Raw genomic sequence first — 19,684 nt, 5'->3', positions numbered from 1 at the left:
AGGAGGGTTCCCCTTGCTCCGCAACCCCGCCAACATCTGTCGTTTCCTGACTTGTTAATTCTAGCCATTCTGACGGGTGTGAGGTGGTGTCTCATTGAGGTTTTGATTTGGATTTCCCTGATGCCGAGCGATGTGGAGCACTTTTTCGTGTGTCTGTTGGCCATTTGGATGTCTTCTTTGGAAAAATGTCTGTTCATGTCTTCTGCCCATTTCTTGATTGGATTATTTGTTCTTTGGGTGTTGAGTTTGATAAGTTCTTTATAGATTTTGGATACTAGCCCTTTATCTGATCTGTCATTTGCAAATATCTTCTCCCATTCTGTCGCTTGTCTTTTGGTTTTGTGGACTGTTTCTTTTGCTGTGCAAAAGCTTTTTATCTTGATGAAATCGCAATAGTTCATTTTTGCCCTTGCTTCCCTTGCCTTTGGCGATGTTTCTAGGAAGAAGTTGCTGCGGCTGAGGTCGAAGAGGTTGCTGCCTGTGTTCTCCTTTAGGATTTTGATGGACTCCTGTCTCACATGTAGGTCTTTCAACCATTTGGGGTCTATTTTTGTGTGTGGTGTAACGAAATGGTCCAGTTTCATTCTTCTGCATGTGGCTGTCCAATTTTCCCAACACCATTTGTTGAAGAGACTGTCTTTATTCCATTGGACATTCTTTCCTGCTTTGTCAAAAGATTAGTTGACCATAGAGTTGAGGGTCCATTTCTGGGCTCTCGATTCTGTTCCATTGATCTATGTGTCTGTTTTTGTGCCGGTACCATACTGTCTTGATGATGACAGCTTTGTAGTAGAGCTGGAAGTCCGGAATTGTGATGCCGCCAGCTTTGATTTCCTTTTTCAACATTCCTCTGGCTATTTGGGGTCTCCTCTGGTTCCATACACATTTTAGGATTATTTGTTCCATTTCTTTGAAAAAAGTGGATGGTGTTTTGATGGGAATTGCACTGAATGTGTAGATTGCTCTAGGTAGCATTGACATCTTCACAATGTTTGTTCTTCCAATCCATGAGCATGGAACGTTTTTCCATTTCTTTGTGTCTTCCTCAATTTCTTTCATGAGTATTTTATAGTTTTCTGAGTACAGATCCTTTGCTTCTTTGGTTAGAATTATTCCTAGGTATCTTATGGTTTTGGGTGCAATTGTAAATGGGATCGACTCCTTAATTTGTCTCTCTTCTATCTTGTTGTTGGTGTATAGGAATGCCACTGATTTCTGTGCATTGATTTTATATCCTGCCACTTTACTGAATTCCTTTATGAGTTCTAGCAGTTTTGGGGTGGAGTCTTTTGGGTTTTCCACATAAAATATCATATCATCTACAGAGTGAGAGTTTGACTTTCTCTCTGCCGATTTGGATGCCTTTGATTTCTTTTTGTTGTCTGATTGCTGTGGCTAGGACTTCTAATACTATGTTGAATAGCAGTGGTGATAGTGGACATCCCTGCCGCGTTCCTGACCTTAGGGGGAAAGCTCTCAGCTTTTCCCCATTGAGAATGATATTCACTGTAGGTTTTTCATAGATGGCTTTTATGATATTGAGGTATGTACTCTCTATCCCTATACTCTGAAGAGTTTTGATCAAGAAAGGATGCTGTACTTTGTCAAATGCTTTTTCTGCATCTATCGAGAGGATCCTATGATTCTTGTTTTTTCTTTTGTTAATATATTGTATCACGTTGATTGCTTTGCGGATGTTGAACCAGCCTTGCAGCCCAGGGATAAATCCCACTTGGTCGTGGTGAATAATCCTTTTAATGTACTGTTGGATCCTATTGGCTAGTATTTTGGTGAGAATTTTTGCATCCATGTTCATCAAGGATATTGGTCTGTAATTCTCCTTTTTGATGGTGTCTTTGTCTGGTTTTGGGATCAAGGTAATGGTGGCCTCATAAAATGAGTTTGGAAGTTTTCCTTCCATTTCTATTTTTTGGAACAGTTTCAGGAGAATAGGTATTAATTATTCTTTAAATGTTTGATAGAATTCCCCTGGGAAGCCATCTGGCCCCCTGGGCTTTTGTTTGTTGGGAGATTTTTGATGACTGCTTCAATTTCCTTAATGGTTATAGGTCTGTTCAGGTTTTCTGTTTCTTCCTGGTTCAATTTTGGTAGTTGATACATCTCTAGGAATACATCCATTTCTTCCAGGTTATCTAATTTGCTCGCATACAGTTGCTCATAATATGTTCTTATAATTGTTTGTATTTCTTTGGTGTTGGTTGTGATCTCTCCTCTTTCATTCATGATTTTGTTGATTTGGGTCATTTCTCTTTTCTTTTTGATCAGTCTGGCCAGGGGTTTATCAATCTTGTTAATTCTTTCAAAGAACCAGCTCCTAGTTTCACTGATCTGTTCTACGGGGTTTTTTGGTTTCTATTTCATTGATTTCTGCTCTGATCTTTACTGTTTCTCTTCTGCTGGTTTTAGGCTTTATTTGCTGTTCTTTCTCCAGCTCCTTTAGGTGTAGGGTTAGGTTGTGTATTTGAGACCTTTCTTGTTTCCTGAGAAAGGCTTGTATTGCTATATACTTTCCTCTCAGGACTGCCTTTGCTGCATCCCAAAGATTTTGAACAGTTGTGTTTTCATTTTCATTGGTTTCCAAGAATTTTTTTAATTCTTCTTTAATTTCCTCGTTGACCCATTCATTCTTTAGTAGGATGCTCTTTAGCCTCTATGTATTTGAGTTCTTTCCGACTTTCCTCTTGTGATTGAGTTGTAGTTTCAAAGCATTGTGGTCTGAAAATATGCAGGGAATAATCCCAATCTTTTGGTACCGGTTGAGACCTGATTTGTGAGCTAGGATGTGATCTGTTCTGGAGAATGTTCCATGGGCACTAGAGAAGAATGTGTATTCCATTGCTTTGGGATGGAATGTTCTGAAGTCCATTTGGTCCAGTGTTTCATTTAAAGTCTTTATTTCCTTGTTGATGTTTTGCTTAGATGATCTGTCCATTTCAGTCAAGGGGGGGGTGTTAAAGTCCCCCACTATTACTGTATTGTTGTCAATGTGTTTCTTTGCTTTTGTTATTAATTGCCTTATATAATTGGCTGCTCCCATGTTAGGGGCATAGATATTTACAATTGTTAGATCTTCTTGTTGGATAGACCCTTTAAGTAGGATATAGTGTCCTTCCTCATCTCTTATTACAGTCTTTGTTTTAAAATCTAGTTTGTCTGATATAAGGATTGCCACCCCAGCTGTCTTTTGGTGTCCATTAGCATGGTAAATGGTTTTCCACCCCCTCACTTTCAATGTGGGGGTGTCTTTGGGTCTAAAATGAGTCTCTTGCAGACAGCCTATCGATGGGTCTTGTTTTTTAATCCAGTCTGATAGCCTGTGTCTTTTGATTGAGGCATTTAGCCCATTTACATTCAGGGTAACTATTGAAAGATATGAATTTAGTGCCACTGTATTGCCTGTAAGGTGACTGTTACTGTATATTGTCTGTGTTCCTTTCTGGTCTATGCTGCTTTGAGGCTCTCTCTTTGCTTAGAGGACCCTTTCAGTATTTCTTGGAGGGCTGGTTTTGTGTTTGCAAATTCCTTTACTTTTTGTTTGTCCTGGAAGCTTCTTATCTCTCCTTCCATTTTCAATGACAGCCTAGCTGGATATAGTATTCTTGGCTGCATATTTTTCTCATTTAGTGCTCTGAAGATATCATGCCAGTCCTTTCTGGCCTGCCAGGTCTCTGTGGATAGGTCTGTTGCCAATCTAATGTTTCTACCATTGTAGGTTACATATCTCTTCTCCCGAGCTGCTTTCAAGATTTTCTCTTTGTCTCTGAGACTCGTAAGTTTTACTATTACATGTCGGGGTGTTGACCTATTTTTATTGATTTTGAGAGGGGTTCTCTGTGCCTCCTGGATTTTGATGCCTGTTTCCTTCCCCACATTAGGGAAGTTCTCTGCTATAATTTGCTCCAATATACCTTCTGCCCCTCTCTCTCTTTCTTCTTCCTCTGGGATCCCAATTATTCCAATGTTGTTTCGTCTTATCATATCTCTTATCTCTCGAATTCTGCCCTCGTGATCCAGTAGTTGTTTATGTCTCTTTTTCTCAGCTTCTTATTTTCCATCATTTGGTCTTCTATATCGCTAATTCTCTCTTCTGCCTCATTTATCCTAGCAGTTAGTGCCCCCATTTTTTTTTTAAGTTACATACTGTATGATTCTTTTTTTTTTTTTAAGATTTTATTTATTTATTTGACAGAGAGAGAGACAGTGAGAGCAGGAACACAAGCAGGGGGAGTGGGAGAGGGAGAAGCAGGCTCCCCACAGAGCTCCCCATCAGACAGCCCGATGTGGGACTCGATCCCAGGACCCTGGGATCATGACCTGAGCCGAAGGCAGACGCTTAAGGACTGAGCCACCAAGGCGCCCAGTGCCCCCATTTTTGATTGCACCTCATTAATAGCCTTTTTGATTTCAACTTGGTTAGATTTTAGTTCTTTTATTTCTCCAGGAAGGGTTTCTCTAATAACTTCCATGCTTTTTTCAAGCCCAGCTAGTATCTTTAAAATCATGATTCTGAAATCTAGGTCTGACATCGTACTAATGTCCGTATTGAGTAGGTCCCTGGCAGACGGTACTACCTCTTGTTCTTTTTGTTGAGGTGATTTTTTTCATCTTGTCATTTTGTCCAGAGGAGAATAGATGAATGAGAGAACAAAATGCTAACAGGTTAACAATGTCCCCAGCAAATATACTCTAAACAAATCAGAAAAGACCTGAAACCAGGGGAAAAGAAAGGGAAAGAAAGAAAAAAAAAAAAGAAAAAGAGAAAAACAAACAAAAACAACAAAACAAAAACCAGAATATCATCAGATATGATCAGGCTGGTGCATAGATCCGTGCCACACACTAGATTTTGGGTGTATTTTGGTCTGTTAGAAGAAAGTGCCTCCTAAAATTTTAAGGAAAGAAAGACTTATATATGTACAAAATAAGGGTTGATACAATGAAGGGATGGAATATGATTGTAAAGATTAAAATTATAAAAAATTTTTAAAAAGGAATTGATAAGGTGCTTGAAAAAAGAAAGAAGAGGATTAAAAAAAAAGAAAGAAAAAAAAGGGGAGAGAATGTGATCAGCCAGGAGACTAGAACAAGGCCATACACTAGTGATTTAGGGTATATTTTGATCTGTTAGAAGAAACTGTATCTCAAAATTTTAGAGAGAGAACAACTTGTATATATATGCCAAAAAATAAGGGTAACTACTATAAAGGGATAGAATATGCCTCTAAAAATGAAAAATAAAAATTTTTTTTTAAAAAGGGATTGATAAGATGTTGGTTGAAAAAGGGAAAAAGAAAAATTCAAAAAGGAGAAGTTAAAAAAAAATTAACTTTGAAAGACTAATGAATCATGGTAAAAAAGCCATGAATTCTGTGTATTCCCCTAGCGCTGGAGTTCTCCCGTTCTCATTGATCAGTAAACTTGGTCTTGGCTTGCTGGCTGTTCGTGCTGATCTTCTGGGGGAGGGGCCTGTTGCCCTGGTTCCCAAATGTCTTTGCTGGAGGCAGAATTGCCCAGCCGTTGCCGGGTCCGGGCTAAGCAAGCTGCTCAGGTTTGCTCTCGGGAGCTTTTTTTCCTTGTAAGCTCTCCGTACACCTTTGTAGGACGAGAGTGAAAATGGTGGCCTCCCAATCTCCACCCGGAGGAGCCGAGAACTCGGGGCCCCGCTCCTCAGTGCGCCCCCAGAGAAAAGCAGTCACTCCCGTGTCCCCGGTCTCTGGCCGCACTCCGCGCTCACCCGGCCTGTGACCGAGCGTTTCTATCTCTGGCACCCGACCCCGTGTGGAGTCTCCAAACCCAGCAGATCCCTGCGGTGCGCTCCCGCGCCGCTCCTCCCGGGGGAGGAAGGGGAGTCTCCCCGGCTCTGCCGCTTGTTGGGTCCCTGCTGGAGGCGCAGTGGCCCGACTGGGCCGCGGATCACAGTTTATGGCCACCCCGAGCTGGGAGCCCGCGCCTCGGCTCCGTCTCTGCAGCCGGCTTCCCCGCTCCGATCCCTGGGAGCTCTGCCGCACTCAGGCTCCCCCGGTCTTTCTGTGACCCCGAGGGTCCTGAGACCACACTGTCCCGCGAGGGTCCCACCCCCCGCTCAGCCACTGGAGCGACATCCCTCAGCGGAGCCGGCTTCTCAAAGGTCCGATTTTGTGCTCCGCGGCTCTAGCACTTGCCAGAAGCGGCCGACGGAGGCCCCCTCCCCCGCCGTCTCTCCTCCCGAATATCGCCTCGGATTCACTTCTCCGCACGTCCTACCTTCCAGAAAGGGGTCGCTTCTCTGTTCAGAGAGTTGTTGCTACTCTCTTCTTCGATCTCCTGTTGAGTTCGTAGGTGTTCACAATGGTTTGATCCCTATCCAGCTGAATTCCTGAGACCAGACGAAATCCAGGTCTCCTACTCCTCCGCCATCTTGCTCCGCCTCTCTCCTACCTGGTTTTTGTTTTTTTTTTTTTGAGTGAACTTCCGTAATTCATGTCTCTCAGGAACATTTGTCTGTTTCACCGGAGCTGTCAGATTTATTGGCTTGAAAGTGTTCATGACATTCCTTTATTATCCTTGTGACATCTGAGCGTCTCTAGTGATGCCAGGCCTTTCATTCCTGATACTGATGCTCTGTGTCTTCTCTTTCCTCATCCGTCTACCTAGAGGTCTGTCAGTTTTATGGATTTTTCTCTAGAGAACCAACTTTTGGTTTTGTGGGTTTTTGGGTTTGTTTCCCCCACCCCAGTTTTCTGGCTTTTTTAAAAAAATAATTTCTGCTCTGATATTATTTTTGTCTGCTTACTTTGTTTCAGTTGCTCTTCTTTTTTTAGTTTTTAGGGTACTAGCTGATGCCATTGTTTTGAGACCTTTCTTTATTGCTTTCACAGCATTGCACAAATTTTGACTTGTTGTGTTATCACTTTCACTCCTTTCAAAATACTTTGTCCCATGTGCTACTTAAAAGCCTGCTATTCAGTTTCAAAATATTAGGGGATTTTGCAGAGATGATTCTGTTGTTAATTTTAATTTAGTTTCATTTTCTAACTTGAATCCTTTAAATTTATGTTTGTTTTACAGACCAGGATATGGTGTTTCTCAGCGTTCCATAAAAACTTGAAAAGAATGTATCCCTGCTACTTGTTGGGTAGAATGGTCTGTGAGTTGGTTGATTGTGTTGTGCGTGTCTTTTATGTCTTTACTTATCTTCTGCTTAGTTTATCAGTTTTTGAGAGAAGAATATTGAAAATCTCTTGACTGTAATTGTGCTTTTGTCTATTTTTCCTTCCAATTTTTTTTTTAGTTTTTACTTCATGTATTTTGTAGTTCTGTAATTAGGATTGTGGATTTCTTTCAATAACTTGGCCTCCTTTGTCATTATAAAATGATCTTTTTTATCTCTGTTACTATTCTTCATTCTGAAATCTGTTTTGTCTCGCATTAGTGGATCCTCTCTTCCTTTCTTTTGATTAATGCTAGCATAGTGTATCTTTTCCATCCTTTTATTTTAAATTGTTTTACATTATTTTATATTTAAAGTATGTTTCTTGTAGTCAGCATATTTGGACCTACTTTTTCCGCCCCCCCAACTGACAATCTCTGCCTTTTCATTAGGGTGCTTAGGACATTTACATTTATTGTGATATTGATGTGGTGAGGTTTAAATCTGTCATCTTGGTCCTTATTTTTTATTTGTTCTATATTGTCTTTGTTCCCCCCTTTCTCTTTTTCTTTCTTTGCGTTAATTATGTCTTATGATTCCATTTTAGTTCCTTCTTGACTTTTAGCTATAACTTTTTATTAATTTAGTGGTTGTTTTAGGGTTTTATAGTATACATGCTTAACTTATCACAGTCTGCCCTCAAGAAGCGATATTATACCACTTATGTATAGTATAAGAATCTTCCATTTCTTCTCTCCTGGCCTTTGGGATATGTTGTGGTACATTTAACATTTGCATATGGTAAAAATCCCATATTGTACTATTACTTTTGTTTCAACAGTCAGTTAGCTTTCTTTTGAATTAAGCTTTTTATTTTAATTCCAGTACAGTTGAATGTGATATATTGACAGCCAATTAGCTTTTAAAGAGATTGGCCACTTTGTGGCGCCTGAGTGGCTCAGGCATTAGGTGTCTGCCTTTGGCTCAGGTCATGATCCCAGGTCCTGGGATCGAGCCCCGTGTCGGGCTCCCGAGCGGGGAGCTTACTTCTCCCTCTCCCTCTCCTTCTGTGTGTGCTCTCCCTCTCTAGCTCTCATGCTTTCTCAAATAAATAAATAAAATCATTAAAAAAAAAAAAAAAGAGATTTGCCACTTCTGGTGCTCTTCATTCCTGTAAGTAGCTCCTCATTTCTGTCTGTTACTGTGTCCTTCTGCCTGAAGGACTTCCTTTTACATTCTTTGTGGTTCAAGTCTTCTGGTGATGAATTCTTTCAGCTTCGGTATGTCTGGAAAAGCCTTTAGTTTGCATTCCTTTTTAAAACATATATTTCTGGGGCGCCTGGGTGGCTCAGTCTTTAAGCGTCTGCTTTCTGTCTCTCTCTGTCAAATAAATAAATAAAATCTTAAAAAAAATAAAAAATAAATAAAACATATATTTCTGGGCAAATACGGTTTTGCTGAAATGGCAGTGTTTTCTTCTTTTAGCACTTTGAAGATGTTGCCCCCTGTTGTACTGTGTGCACTATTTGCAGTAAGAAATCTGCCATCTCATCTTTGTTCTTCCGTATGTGGTTCTTCTCCTCTGCTGGGCTTGACGTTTTCTCTTTATATTGGCATGGAGCAGTTTGTCGGGACGTGCTTTGGTGTAGTTTTCTGCACATTTCTCATGCTTGGGCTTCATTGAAGTTCTTAGATCTGTGCGTTTATTGATCTCATAAAAATCTGTTGAGTTTTTATTTGTGTTTTCTGTACCTCCTTCTCTCTCCCCTCTGTCAGGAACCCAGTCACATGTGTGTCAGGCTGATGGCTTTGTCTGACAACTCACTGATTTGCTGGGTTTTCTTTTTTTTTTTTTTCCAGTCTCTTTCCTGTGTGTCTCATTTGAATCGTTTCTGTTAATTGTGTCTTTAAGTTCACTGATCTTCTATTCTAGACCTTTCTGTGCTGTGGTTGATGCCATCAAGTGTGTATGTAAACTCTTCACATCTCTGTGTGAGCATTGGGCATGTTCTCTGACCCTTTCAGGTGGTTCTTGCCCAGTCTCAAGCAGTGTGTGTGCTCTGATCAGCCCTCTGCTGATGCTCAGGGGACCCTCTGCAGCTCTTTTGCCTCTGCACACCATCCTATGGACTCTGGCCACCTTAGTTTCCCGAGCTCTCAGTTCAGGGAGTCTGCAGGCTGTGCCTGGGTTCCTTCTCTCCACGCTGCTGCCTGGACGCCCCCAGGACGGCTGCCTGGGGCACTCGTGGTACTCACCTCATATGTCTCCTGTCTCTCAGAAACCACTGCCCTTCCTTGCTTGATATCCAGGCACTTAAAGGCTAGTGTTTGATGTATTTTGTCTGGTTTACTACTATTTTAGTTAAGGAGGGAGGGTACATCCAGTGGCTGTTACTCCATCTCACCCAGAAACAAAATCTGAACTTATTTTTAAAATCACAGAATGCCCATTCTTAAACGCTTGTCCCCTGTGTGTCACCCTCCAAAACAGATGCTTTTGCAATCTGGACCTGATTGTGCACCTGTCATCCAAGCCAGCTGGTTGTTCAGGATTGGTTGTGGTTGGAAGTTGGGATGACAGCCCCACGTCTTGGTCTGTGTTCCCTAGACAGCAGAGACTGAGGAGAGAATTTAAGGTGCTTTATTTGGCAAGCGTGAACTCAGAGCAGCAGAATAGATGAGAAGGAAAGTCTGACAGGAAAGGTGGCTTTGACTGCAGGAGAAACTACCGCATGTCTGTACCCACAGAGGACTGCTCCCCACTGCGAGCCCTGACTGGGGGCCTGTGGGCTGTGTGACACACCAGAACACTGGTGTCCACCGTCCGTCACTCCGCCTGCTGGAGGGGTGGGGGGCCGAGGGGCTTGTGTATGGAGAGCCACAGCCACTTGATGGAGTGGGTGTGACCAGGGTGTCGGGTTGAGCCCTGCCGCTGACCCGTCCCGGGAGGAGTGGCCACAGACATCTCATTGTCTGTTTCGGCAAGATCAGCATTAAATGAAGATTTAAAACCTTTAAAAAATATGTGATGGGGGCGCCTGGGTGGCTCAGTTGGTTAAGCGACTGCCTTCGGCTCAGGTCATGATCCTGGAGTCCCGAGATCGAGTCCCGCATTGGGCTCCCTGCTCGGCAGGGAGTCTGCTTCTCCCTCTGACCCTCTTCCCTCTTGTGCTCTCTGTCTCTCATTCTCTCCTTCTCAAATAAATAAATAAAATCTTTTAAAAAAAAATATGTGATGGCCCTGTCTTCCTGATTCTTTTTGTGTTGGGAAATGGAGCTGTAGGTGGGCCATGTGTCACTCCCGATGCCCTCGAGCCACAGTTCCCCTTAACCTGGTCAGCTCTGGCCTCTCTGGTGGACTTAACTAGATCTTCTTGTTGCGCTTTGCTTATTGACAGGACAGTTTTATCAAAATTTAACCAAAAGCCGTGAGTGATATCCTACCCAGATCCTTTAAAATTGTGTTTTATCTCAACAAATGGAAGAAGAAACATGTGCCATATGTATCAGGGGCTACCTGAGCAGCGCGGGCCACGTGATGGCGCCAGTGGCCCATGCAGCCGCATGGTTCATGAGCGCGTTCCGCAGTGTGAGTCGTCACTATGCTAAACTTCAGGGGCGGTCCCAGCCAATGGGATTTCTTTTTAGGAAGGCAATTTCGTTGAATTGGTTTGTAACTTCAGTTTGATTTTCCTGTGTTTTTTTAATTTTATTTTATTTTATTTGAGAGAGAGAGAGCATGAGAGGGGGAGGGTCAGAGGGAGAAGCAGACTCCCCGCTGAGCAGGGAGCCAGATGCGGGACTCGATCCAGGGACCCCAGGATCATGACCTGAGCCGAAGGCAGTCGCTTAACCAACTGAGCCACCCAGGTGCCCCTGATCTTCCTGTGTTTTAAGTGGCTTCTTGAACTATGTGGTGAGTTAGCTAATTGGTTAATTATTCCCTGCTTATCACCAGACATCTAGTGCTGTTTGTTTTATGGTTCATATAACATTTATACGTGATTAAATAGAAAACATTTCTAGCCAACTTGACCTGGTTTGCCTGGTATTTTCAGTGCTTCCGTGTGACATTGTATATACATCCCCAGCTGTTGCCTAGTGTGTATCCATCAGAAATATGTCCATGTGTCACCAAACCTGTGCTCAGGAATGCTCACACACACACTCTTCAGAATAGCCAGGTGCTAGAAAACACAACAAAGCCTCTAGTGGCACGTCCCCCAGCGGGGTCCCCTGCGGCAAGAAGTTTGGGCAGGGCGCAGCTCTGTGCGTGATGCGTGTGACTCTCACACACGTGACCTCGAGTGAAGGGTGAAGGCACATGGGAGTCCGTTGTGTAAATAGCCCCACAGATGTAAGGCTCAAAGCGGGCAACCCTGGTCAGCATGGTGGGGCCGGTGCCATGATGACCCACGTGGGGCAGGGGTGGCCATGGATGTGGGCGGGCTCCCAAACCGGTGGGCTGTGGTTGGTGACCAGCTGCTGGGACACTGGTGATGGGTGTGCTCACTTCATGCTTTGTGATGTGTCAGTGAAAAGGTCTATGTGAAGTAGAATAATTCACTGCTCATGTGTTGGAATGAAAGAGTGATCAGCAGAATCCTGACTTCTTCCCCAGAGTGAGGGGTCTTGCTGGGGGCCGGCAGGTACCGAGGACAGCCCCTGGGGCGTCGCAGGGACTGCAGAGGAGCTCCCAGGGAGTGTGGGGGGCACGAAGCAGCACCAGTGAGTGGCTGGCCCTGCAGTGAGGAGCAGAGACGCCTGCAGGCATCGGGTGGACACAGTGGGAAGGCAGACGATGAGTCTGGAGCCTGAAGCAGAGGGCCGGGGCCGTCCTGAGTGCGGCCACAAGTGGGTGCTTGGCCTCTGGCCCCAAGTGCCCTCTGCGGGATGGGAGCTCTGTCCGCTCACAAGGGCAGGGACTTAACAAAGGAAAACACCTTCTTTTCCCTTTAAATAAATATCCCAGACATGGGTGACATATAAATATGAATTTTCACCCTACTTTGAGGTGGGTGGCTGCTTTGCCTGAAGAACTGGGGTCTCCTCCATGATGGAGCTTCCTATTAGATCTTCCGCACTCTGAACCAGCCTGCTGGCCCACCTGTCAGTCTTGGCTTTCTGTTCAAGGAGGGGGTCACAGTCACCCAGAGCAGATGCGGAGCAAGGGCCTGGGGTGGGAGCCCCCCCAGAGCTCGGTCAGGGAGCACCCCTGGCCATCAGGGAGCGGCAGGCTGCCTTTGGGGGCGGTTGGGGGGGTGGGCTGGGCTCCTCCTCTGGGGACCAAGCACCGGCCAGCTCCCATTGTGGGTGTGTTCTGAAGACACACCCTGAGTCAGGGTGGCCCGTGTCCTCCCTGAGGTGTGGATGATCGCGCTCAAGGCACCGATGGGGGGAGGTGAGCACTCAGCTCCCAGTTATCTGAGTGTCCTTTAAAAATCTCTCAGCCCCACCAAGTGAGACTTGGTTAGTTAAGACAAAACCATCTCAATGTGGTAAGAAAATGTATCCATGCTTGTTAAGTCAGGTTTCTTGTATCTTGGGCGTAGTGCGTGCAGGGTGGGGTAGCTTGACCATGCCTGCCCCTGGCGTGCGGGGTGTGCAGGGCATTCAGGGCGTGCAGAGCATGAGCGCCAGGCCTAGGTGTGATGCATGAGGGCAGTCCTCACTGGCACAACCCTACGGGACCTGAATTAACCCCAGAAGTGGCTCACACACCCAGACCTCCAGCTCTGTTAACCCCGAGAGAGCTCAGAGGTGCTGTGATGTCTCACAGGCTCCAGGTTTCTGTGGACACCTGCCCACCTCCTGGGCACAGTCATGGCTGTTTCTGGGCAGCACGAGGTGGCACTGGACAGGTGTGAGCACACCTGGGCCGTGCACACCCCTCAGGCACGTCCTCAGCTGCGCCGAGCACCGTGCTGGGCTCCGCATCACCTCTCATGTCTCTCCGTTCCAGGCATCAGCAACGCGGAAGCACGGCAGCCGGGGAAGGCACCCAACTTCAGCGTCAACTGGACGGTGGGTGACGCGGCCATCGAGGTCATCAACGCCACGACAGGGAAGGACGAGCTGGGCCGTGCGTCCCGCCTGTGTAAGCACGCCTTGTACTGTCGCTGGATGCGTGTGCACGGCAAGGTACCGGCCCCACCTCCCCATAGCCCATCCCACTAAAGCCCCGCACCGTCCACACAGTCGCTCCCCAACCTTTCTGTTTCTCCTGGCTGTTTCCATCTTGAAGTGTGGCCCTGATCTTCCCACGTGAAGCAGCCTCAGGCAGCTCCTCCTGCCCCGCCCCGGCTTCCCGCTGGGAACCCCTCCGCTCCATCCCACCCAGAGGAAGGAGAGCCGGGGCCCATGCAGCCCTCAGAAGGCTCGAGGCCTGTTTTCTGCAGTAGTGGCAGAGTCCTTTCCCTGGATAAATTCTCCTCTGGTCAATTGGCATTTTCCTAGTTTTCCTTTATCAGCCGTGGCAGGTGGCGGTTTGGACAGAAGCCGCCGAGTTCGGGGCCCTTGGCCCATGGCAGGACGAGCCCCTGGGCTGGTGGTCTTGCACCGTATTTATCCTCAAGATCTGCACAAAATGAGCCAGGCAGCCACGGGAGGCAGTGCCTCTGAGTCCTTCCGTGTGATGAAGTGTCCATAACATCAGAGGTGCTGTGTTTTTAAATAGCTGAAAATATTCACATTGAAATTGGAATCAACTGCTTGTGGGTTTAGAAGCACCTCTTTGGAGCCTGGGGTCTGAAACTGCCTGTTTGGCCTGGAGCCTGCGTGGGGAGGGCGCACGGACTATCAAGGGGCTCACACCTCGCCCCTGTGTCACAGCCCCTCGGGGGAAGGCGCCTTCTGGCTGGTGGCTTTCCCCCCAGAAGCCAGCACAGGATGAAACACCAAATTTTGAATGTCTTACTGAGTTTTGTTTTCCACCGTGACTGCTTCAACACTTGTCCTTGTGTTTTAACTTTTTACAGGTTCCCTCCAACTTACTACGTTCCAAGATCACTAAGCCCAACATGTACCATGAATCGAAACTGGTAGCAAAGGAGTACCAGGCCGCCAAGGCGTGTCTGTTCAAAGCGTTCATCAAGGCAGGGCTGGGCGCCTGGGTGGAGAAGCCCACGGAGCAGGATCAGTTCTCGCTCACACCCTGACCGGGGGGCGTGGCGCGGAGGCTGTCCGCGTCCAGCGCGGTCTCCGGAGCCTCACGTCTGAACTGGGGGCAGGGGTGGGGACGCGGGGTGCAGGGCGTCCGGCGCAGTCTGCGGAGCCTCACGTCTCAGCTGGGGGCAGGGGTGGGGACGCGGGGTGCTGGGCGTCCGGCGCAGTCTGCGGAGCCTCACGTCTCAGCTGGGGGCAGGGGTGCACTTTGGGGAGGGCAGGGAGGGCATGGGGTCCAGCATCACCACCCAGTGTCCCTCTGCAGCAGCGTTACCCCTTGGAATTACCCAGTGACTGCTTTCTATCTCTGTTTACGTTTAGAAATTGAGTTCTACTGAGTAGGGCTTCCTTAAGTTTAGGGAAATAGAAATTACTTTGTGTGAAATTTTTGAATAAATAATTTATTCAGCGTTAGGAACGTGGTTTATAAAGTAATTAAGTCACTCTTAGGCCACGTTATTTTAATGCAGAAGAGCACTTATCTGTAGAGAAGGTGAGAAAGTTGAGGTGGGAAGAAGCCTGAAGTCACAGCTGTGCTGCAGGTGTGTCCCCCGGGCCAGCTGGCCTCCCTCAGCGGGTCCTCACAGCCCCGGGGGGAGACCCCACAGGAGGGGCCCGGCCCTGCACTCGCACGCATCCCCCCAAGTCCCCGGTGCAGTGACGGTGTGCGTCCGTGAGGGCACGGCCCAGATCTCTGCAGCCTTCAGCCCTGCCTGGAAGCTTCTTCACTCCTCCTAGAATCACATCATGGAACACGCGTGTTGGTTCACTTCTCAGTAATCAGAGATAAAACACGGGCAGTGATCCTGGCCATTCATTTGAGGTTTTCTACAGTATTTATCTTTTAGGGACTAGGAGGAATCCGTAGGGGCTACTGCACAAGAGTCAGCCTACAACTCCCTGTCTTCCTTGCTCTGAATCTCATGGATGTGGATGACTCTCCAGACATCTTCACAGGAAGGAAATAGAATTAATTAAGTAGATAGACTCGTTCTTAGAAAATGCCACTAAGGCATAGTTTTAAATTATTCTTTCCAGCTTTATCAAAGACATGTTTGAAAGTCAGTATTCAGGCTGGAAGCTGGTGAGGCAGTGTGCCGCGGGCCTCGTGCCCACCAGGGTCTGGACGTTGATTGTCACGGCAGGGAAGGGGTGCTGCTGGTGCGCGGGGTGGCCCAGGGGTGCTGCTCCACACCCCATGGCCCCCGGGGTGGTCCCGGGCTGAGCCAGCAGACGGTCCGGAGTGCGGGCAAGGGCCCCGGGGGGCACCCAGACCTGAGCTCAGAGATTTGCACCGATTGCCTTGTTGCTTCCACTCAGGATCAGACAGGAGCTCGAGGAAGTGCTTCCTCCCCCGGCTGGTTCAGGGCTGTCTTCATGGAAGGGGGGGTCTTGTGGTGGCTGTAGGCAGTCGGGAGACCCTGCCCCACCTGACGGACTCTGAAAACGCAGAACAGGAGCAGAGCCTCGGCTGTCACCTGGCCCGGACCCCACGTGCAGGAGCAGGAGACTCAGACCAGAAGCGCTGTGTCCCCCCTCCCCCGCTCCAGCAGCGGTTACTTGGGGCGCAGGGGCAGGGGGCGGGGCTGGCTGCAGGGACCCCGGTAGGTAGAGCTCAGGCAGGCCCCCCGTTGTGCGGAGGGGTGTGGTTTGGCTCAATGGGCTGCGCCTTCTTTCCGCCTGAAGCAGGAAGGGTGTCAGCTGGTGTCGCCGCCCTCCCCAAGCAGGTGCTCCCACACACAGAACATCTGTGAGCCCCTGTGTTTTTATTCTCTCGATAAATGGTATTTTTTCTAATGGGGATTGGGAGATGGACTTAGTTTTTAAAAAAAATATGTGGATTTTGATTAAAAGTTGAGTGGGAATATATTGCGTATACACACACTACCCAGTATGTCTGACTTCCTCCCTCTGTCGGCTAACAAGGGAGGTGAGCACCACCTCCCCCCCAAGTGAGGACAGCTGTCCTGTGCGCCGGTCCCCAGCGGACCCCGAGCTGTGCAGGCGCAGGACGGCCCGCGAGTGTCCAGGCCCCGCAGGTGGGTCAGGAGCGAGCCCCGTCCACCTGTGGGGCCCGCACAGCTCCCAGGACGGACCCCTGGAGCAGAACAGAGACAGAAACGTGACCTCCAGGAGACGGGTCAGGACACTCAGCACTTGAAACGGTCCCTTCTGAGGCTCTGTGCACCGCACCCCATTTCCCCCAGGCGTTACTTTGCGTACAGTGCCCCTAATCAGGATTGTAGAGACTTAGAAAATTTGACACAACCAAGAACTTGATTTTTTGAGAAAAATCTTCAATTTTGAGGACATTTTGACCATTGGGGGTTGGGAGGGTTCCCTTCTGTTTTGCTCGCTAAACCTATTAATTCCACGAAGACACCGGCTGGCGGGCATCTCTCCCACTAGTGGAAGGCCTGAGTCACAGGGGTGCCTCCGCCGGGGTCAGGGGCTGTCCCTGCAGCCGCGTCAGCCCGGTACCGGGCGTCCCCTCTTCCCAGGCCAGGGATGCCACGGGGCGCAATTCTGATTCTGAATCAGAGTTTGATTGACTCATTTAATCAGAAACAGTTATTTTATTTTAAAATGTGCAACATCTCACCAGCCATTCATTTCTCTGGAATGTATTTTTATTCACATGATTTCCCTGATACCCAGACGACAGAATCACTGCTTTCTTTGGAAAGACAGTGTTTCTTGTAATTTCACATAGTGACGCTGGGGAGGGGGCAGCTCTCAGGCTCCACGAGGGGGGCAGACCTGAGGGTGGGGTCAGTGAATACTGCGGCGGAGGACTGCACGCCCCGCCCCTTTTTATCAAAACACAAAACCAAATCAGACAGGTCTTTATTTCTGAAACATTCTACACTAAAATATAGGGTCTACCCCGACCGTCAATTTGATGTAGCAAGAGAAAATCAGCTGGCTTTCCTGTCTCTCAAATCTATGAAATTAGAGAACCTCTCAAGAGATTCCGTTATCACCCCCCAACTATGTAAGTGGAAAGGGCAGAGTATTTGTGACTGCGTGCGCACGCATGTCCGGTGTTGTCTGCCCTGGTCCCCTGGCGTGTCCTGTGACCCTCTCTCCAGCCATGTGGCCAGTCACGTCCTCAGGGCCGGCCAGGACGGGGTCTGGCTCGAACCTGACACGTACCTGTCCTCTGGAGCTGCTGTGTGCACTTGTTCCCTGTTTGCAGGGGTGAGCCCCCAGCCCCAAAAACACTTAGCTTGGCCACGCCGTGGGCTGATGGTACATCAGGAGCCGACGCCCGTCCTTCTGGACACGACCATGAATGTTTAAAGGCAGTCTGTGGAATGTTTGTAGAATGAGCCCAGAAGCAGTTTGCTTCTCCAGATACTGGGTTATGTGCTTTTATTTTATTTTATTTTAGAATTTGGACACTTTATATGAATGTAATTCAGCCAAGAACCCTATCGCTCAGATCCGCTCCCCAGTGTCCTCTGTATGTTTGTTGATGTATATACCACACGTTACAATCTGCATGAGCCACCCCTCGCACCGGGACCAGCTGGAACCAAGCATGAGACGCTGTCTATAGACAAAGGATTGGAGATGTTCTCAATAAAAGACACGGTGTTCCACCACTGCAGTGTGGCTGGGTTTTCTCTCCTTTCTAGTTCTCCCCTTGGCCCCCTCAAAGGTCTGGGGTCTGTTCCAATGAGCAAAATTTGGAGGGGTGCGTACTCACCAGCTGAGAGCTGCCCGCTGGTCTTGTCCCCTGTGCGCTGCCCCAGCGCTCGGCACATTCACCCAACTCAGGACAGCTCCTCTGAGCCCCTGGGATCCGTGGGTCCCTCACCGTCTTCCTGAGCTCACGCCGCACCCACTCCCACGTGGAAGTTGTGCAGAGGACAATGACGCAGCGGCCCTGCTTGAGATCCCGCGCGGAGAAGGGACGATGGTGTAGCCCCCACTGACCTGCTGGGCTGGGTGAGGGCGGCATGAGCAGGAAGACACAGGAAGAGCCTGGACGCCGACGGGCCGCTGGCCAGGTGGTCTGGGCTGTCGGGTGCAGGGAGACAGTGCAGCTGCTAGTGAGAAGGCGGGCTTTATGATTGGGGGCTAATGTTTCTGAAGGACGTTCATAATAAACCAAGTGGAAAACTGGCTGCAGAGACCAGTTCCCAGAGACTGGTAATTAATGGAGTAGGTAGCAGGTAGTTAATGCTCAAAACCCGCCATTTGCTAATGGCTGCACTGCTTTATCACTATTTGCATTTAGTGGTAAAGAAATGTGGACGTTTTCTGTAAAAGCACACGTGGGACAGCCTGGAGAGGGCTGAGTCTGGTCGCCTGTGAATGAGCGTTCGGGGTGATTTTAGTTTAATTTTGCTTTTTTAAAGCTTACCCATTTGTCTGATGTTTCTACAATTAAATGAAAAATAAAGAGGAAAATGTTTTTAAAAGTAAAAATCCCCATACAAATAAAAAGCACCGTTAACAAATACTTTGCTCTCTTTTGCATCAGTTTTGATTCTGTTCTTTTCCCACAGTAAAAGCAACATTAAAGTGAAAATATGTGAGGCGCCTGGTGGCTCAGTCGGTTGTCTCTGACTCCTGGTTTCGGCTCAGGTCCTGATCTCAGGGTCGTGAGATCGAGCCCCGCCTCGGCTCCGTGCTCAGCAGGGAGTCTGCTGGAGATTCTCGCCCGCGCCCTCTGCCCCTCCCCCCTCAAAGAGCTAAGTCTTAAAAAAAAAATAAAATGAACATATGTAACGTAAGACACATTAAGCTTCTGAGAAAGGATGGGGACAGCATGCCCTCTGCCAGTTCATCCCCGCGGATGCTGCCCGTTGGATGTGCCTCAAGGTGCTCACTCGGGGGTGATGAGGCCCAGGGGGTGTCACCGTGTCACCGGGAGCCCCGAGTGCGGGGGCAGATCCGCGAGCACGACAGAGGCCGCCGCGCCCTCGGGGCTCCCCCTGGGGAAGGACGGTAGAAATGCGGGCGCTGGGCGCCGCCACCAGAAGTGAAGCGGCGAGGGAAGGGGGTGGTCGGAGGGCAGGCCGGGCCGGGCCCCGCTGCCAGGACAAGCAGTTATTTGATAAGCGTTGATCTTAGTCACATAATTAAGGGTTGGAATAATTACGGTGAATACGCTGTTTAGTGGGAGCCGAGGGGACAGCCCCAGTGAGCTCGCAGGTTGGGCGTTCTGGCACCAAAGGCGGGAGGTCCTCGACTGAGGGAACCGGGCTTGCGCGCTCTCGGGGCAGCACGCCGTGCGAGCTCAGAGCCGGTGATGCCCAAGACGCAGGTCCTGAACGCTCAGACCGCGCCGCTTGCTCATCGCTCCGCCGCTCTTGCTGCCTCGTGAGCCCGGGGCCGCGGCGCCGGAGCCGCCCCCGC

General features: G+C 48.4%; 1 protein-coding gene across 3 annotated transcripts in view; it reads left to right on the top strand.

Moving 5' to 3' along the window:
• Nucleotides 1-14,380, top strand: part of ADARB1 (adenosine deaminase RNA specific B1) — a 146,217-nt gene extending 131,837 nt beyond the window's left edge. For 2 of the 3 annotated variants that reach the window (XM_028126525.2, XM_028126524.2), the window contains 2 exons: nucleotides 13,113-13,291; nucleotides 14,128-14,380. In XM_028126525.2, coding sequence (XP_027982326.1) covers nucleotides 13,113-13,291; nucleotides 14,128-14,307 — 359 coding nt within the window. In that variant the 3' untranslated portion in view covers nucleotides 14,308-14,380. The remainder of the gene's footprint in view (nucleotides 1-13,112; nucleotides 13,292-14,127) is intronic. The other variant, XM_028126528.2, reaches the window with a different exon arrangement.
• The last annotated feature ends 5,304 nt before the right edge of the window (nucleotides 14,381-19,684 follow it).

Source organism: Eumetopias jubatus, unplaced genomic scaffold, assembly GCF_037043125.1.
Source record: "Eumetopias jubatus isolate StellerSeaLion01/CBP00866 unplaced genomic scaffold, mEumJub1_p1.0 scaffold_1, whole genome shotgun sequence".
NCBI lineage: Eukaryota > Metazoa > Chordata > Mammalia > Carnivora > Otariidae > Eumetopias > Eumetopias jubatus.
Note: the sequence above shows the minus strand (reverse complement) of the source record. Positions and strands in the feature narration are given on the sequence as shown.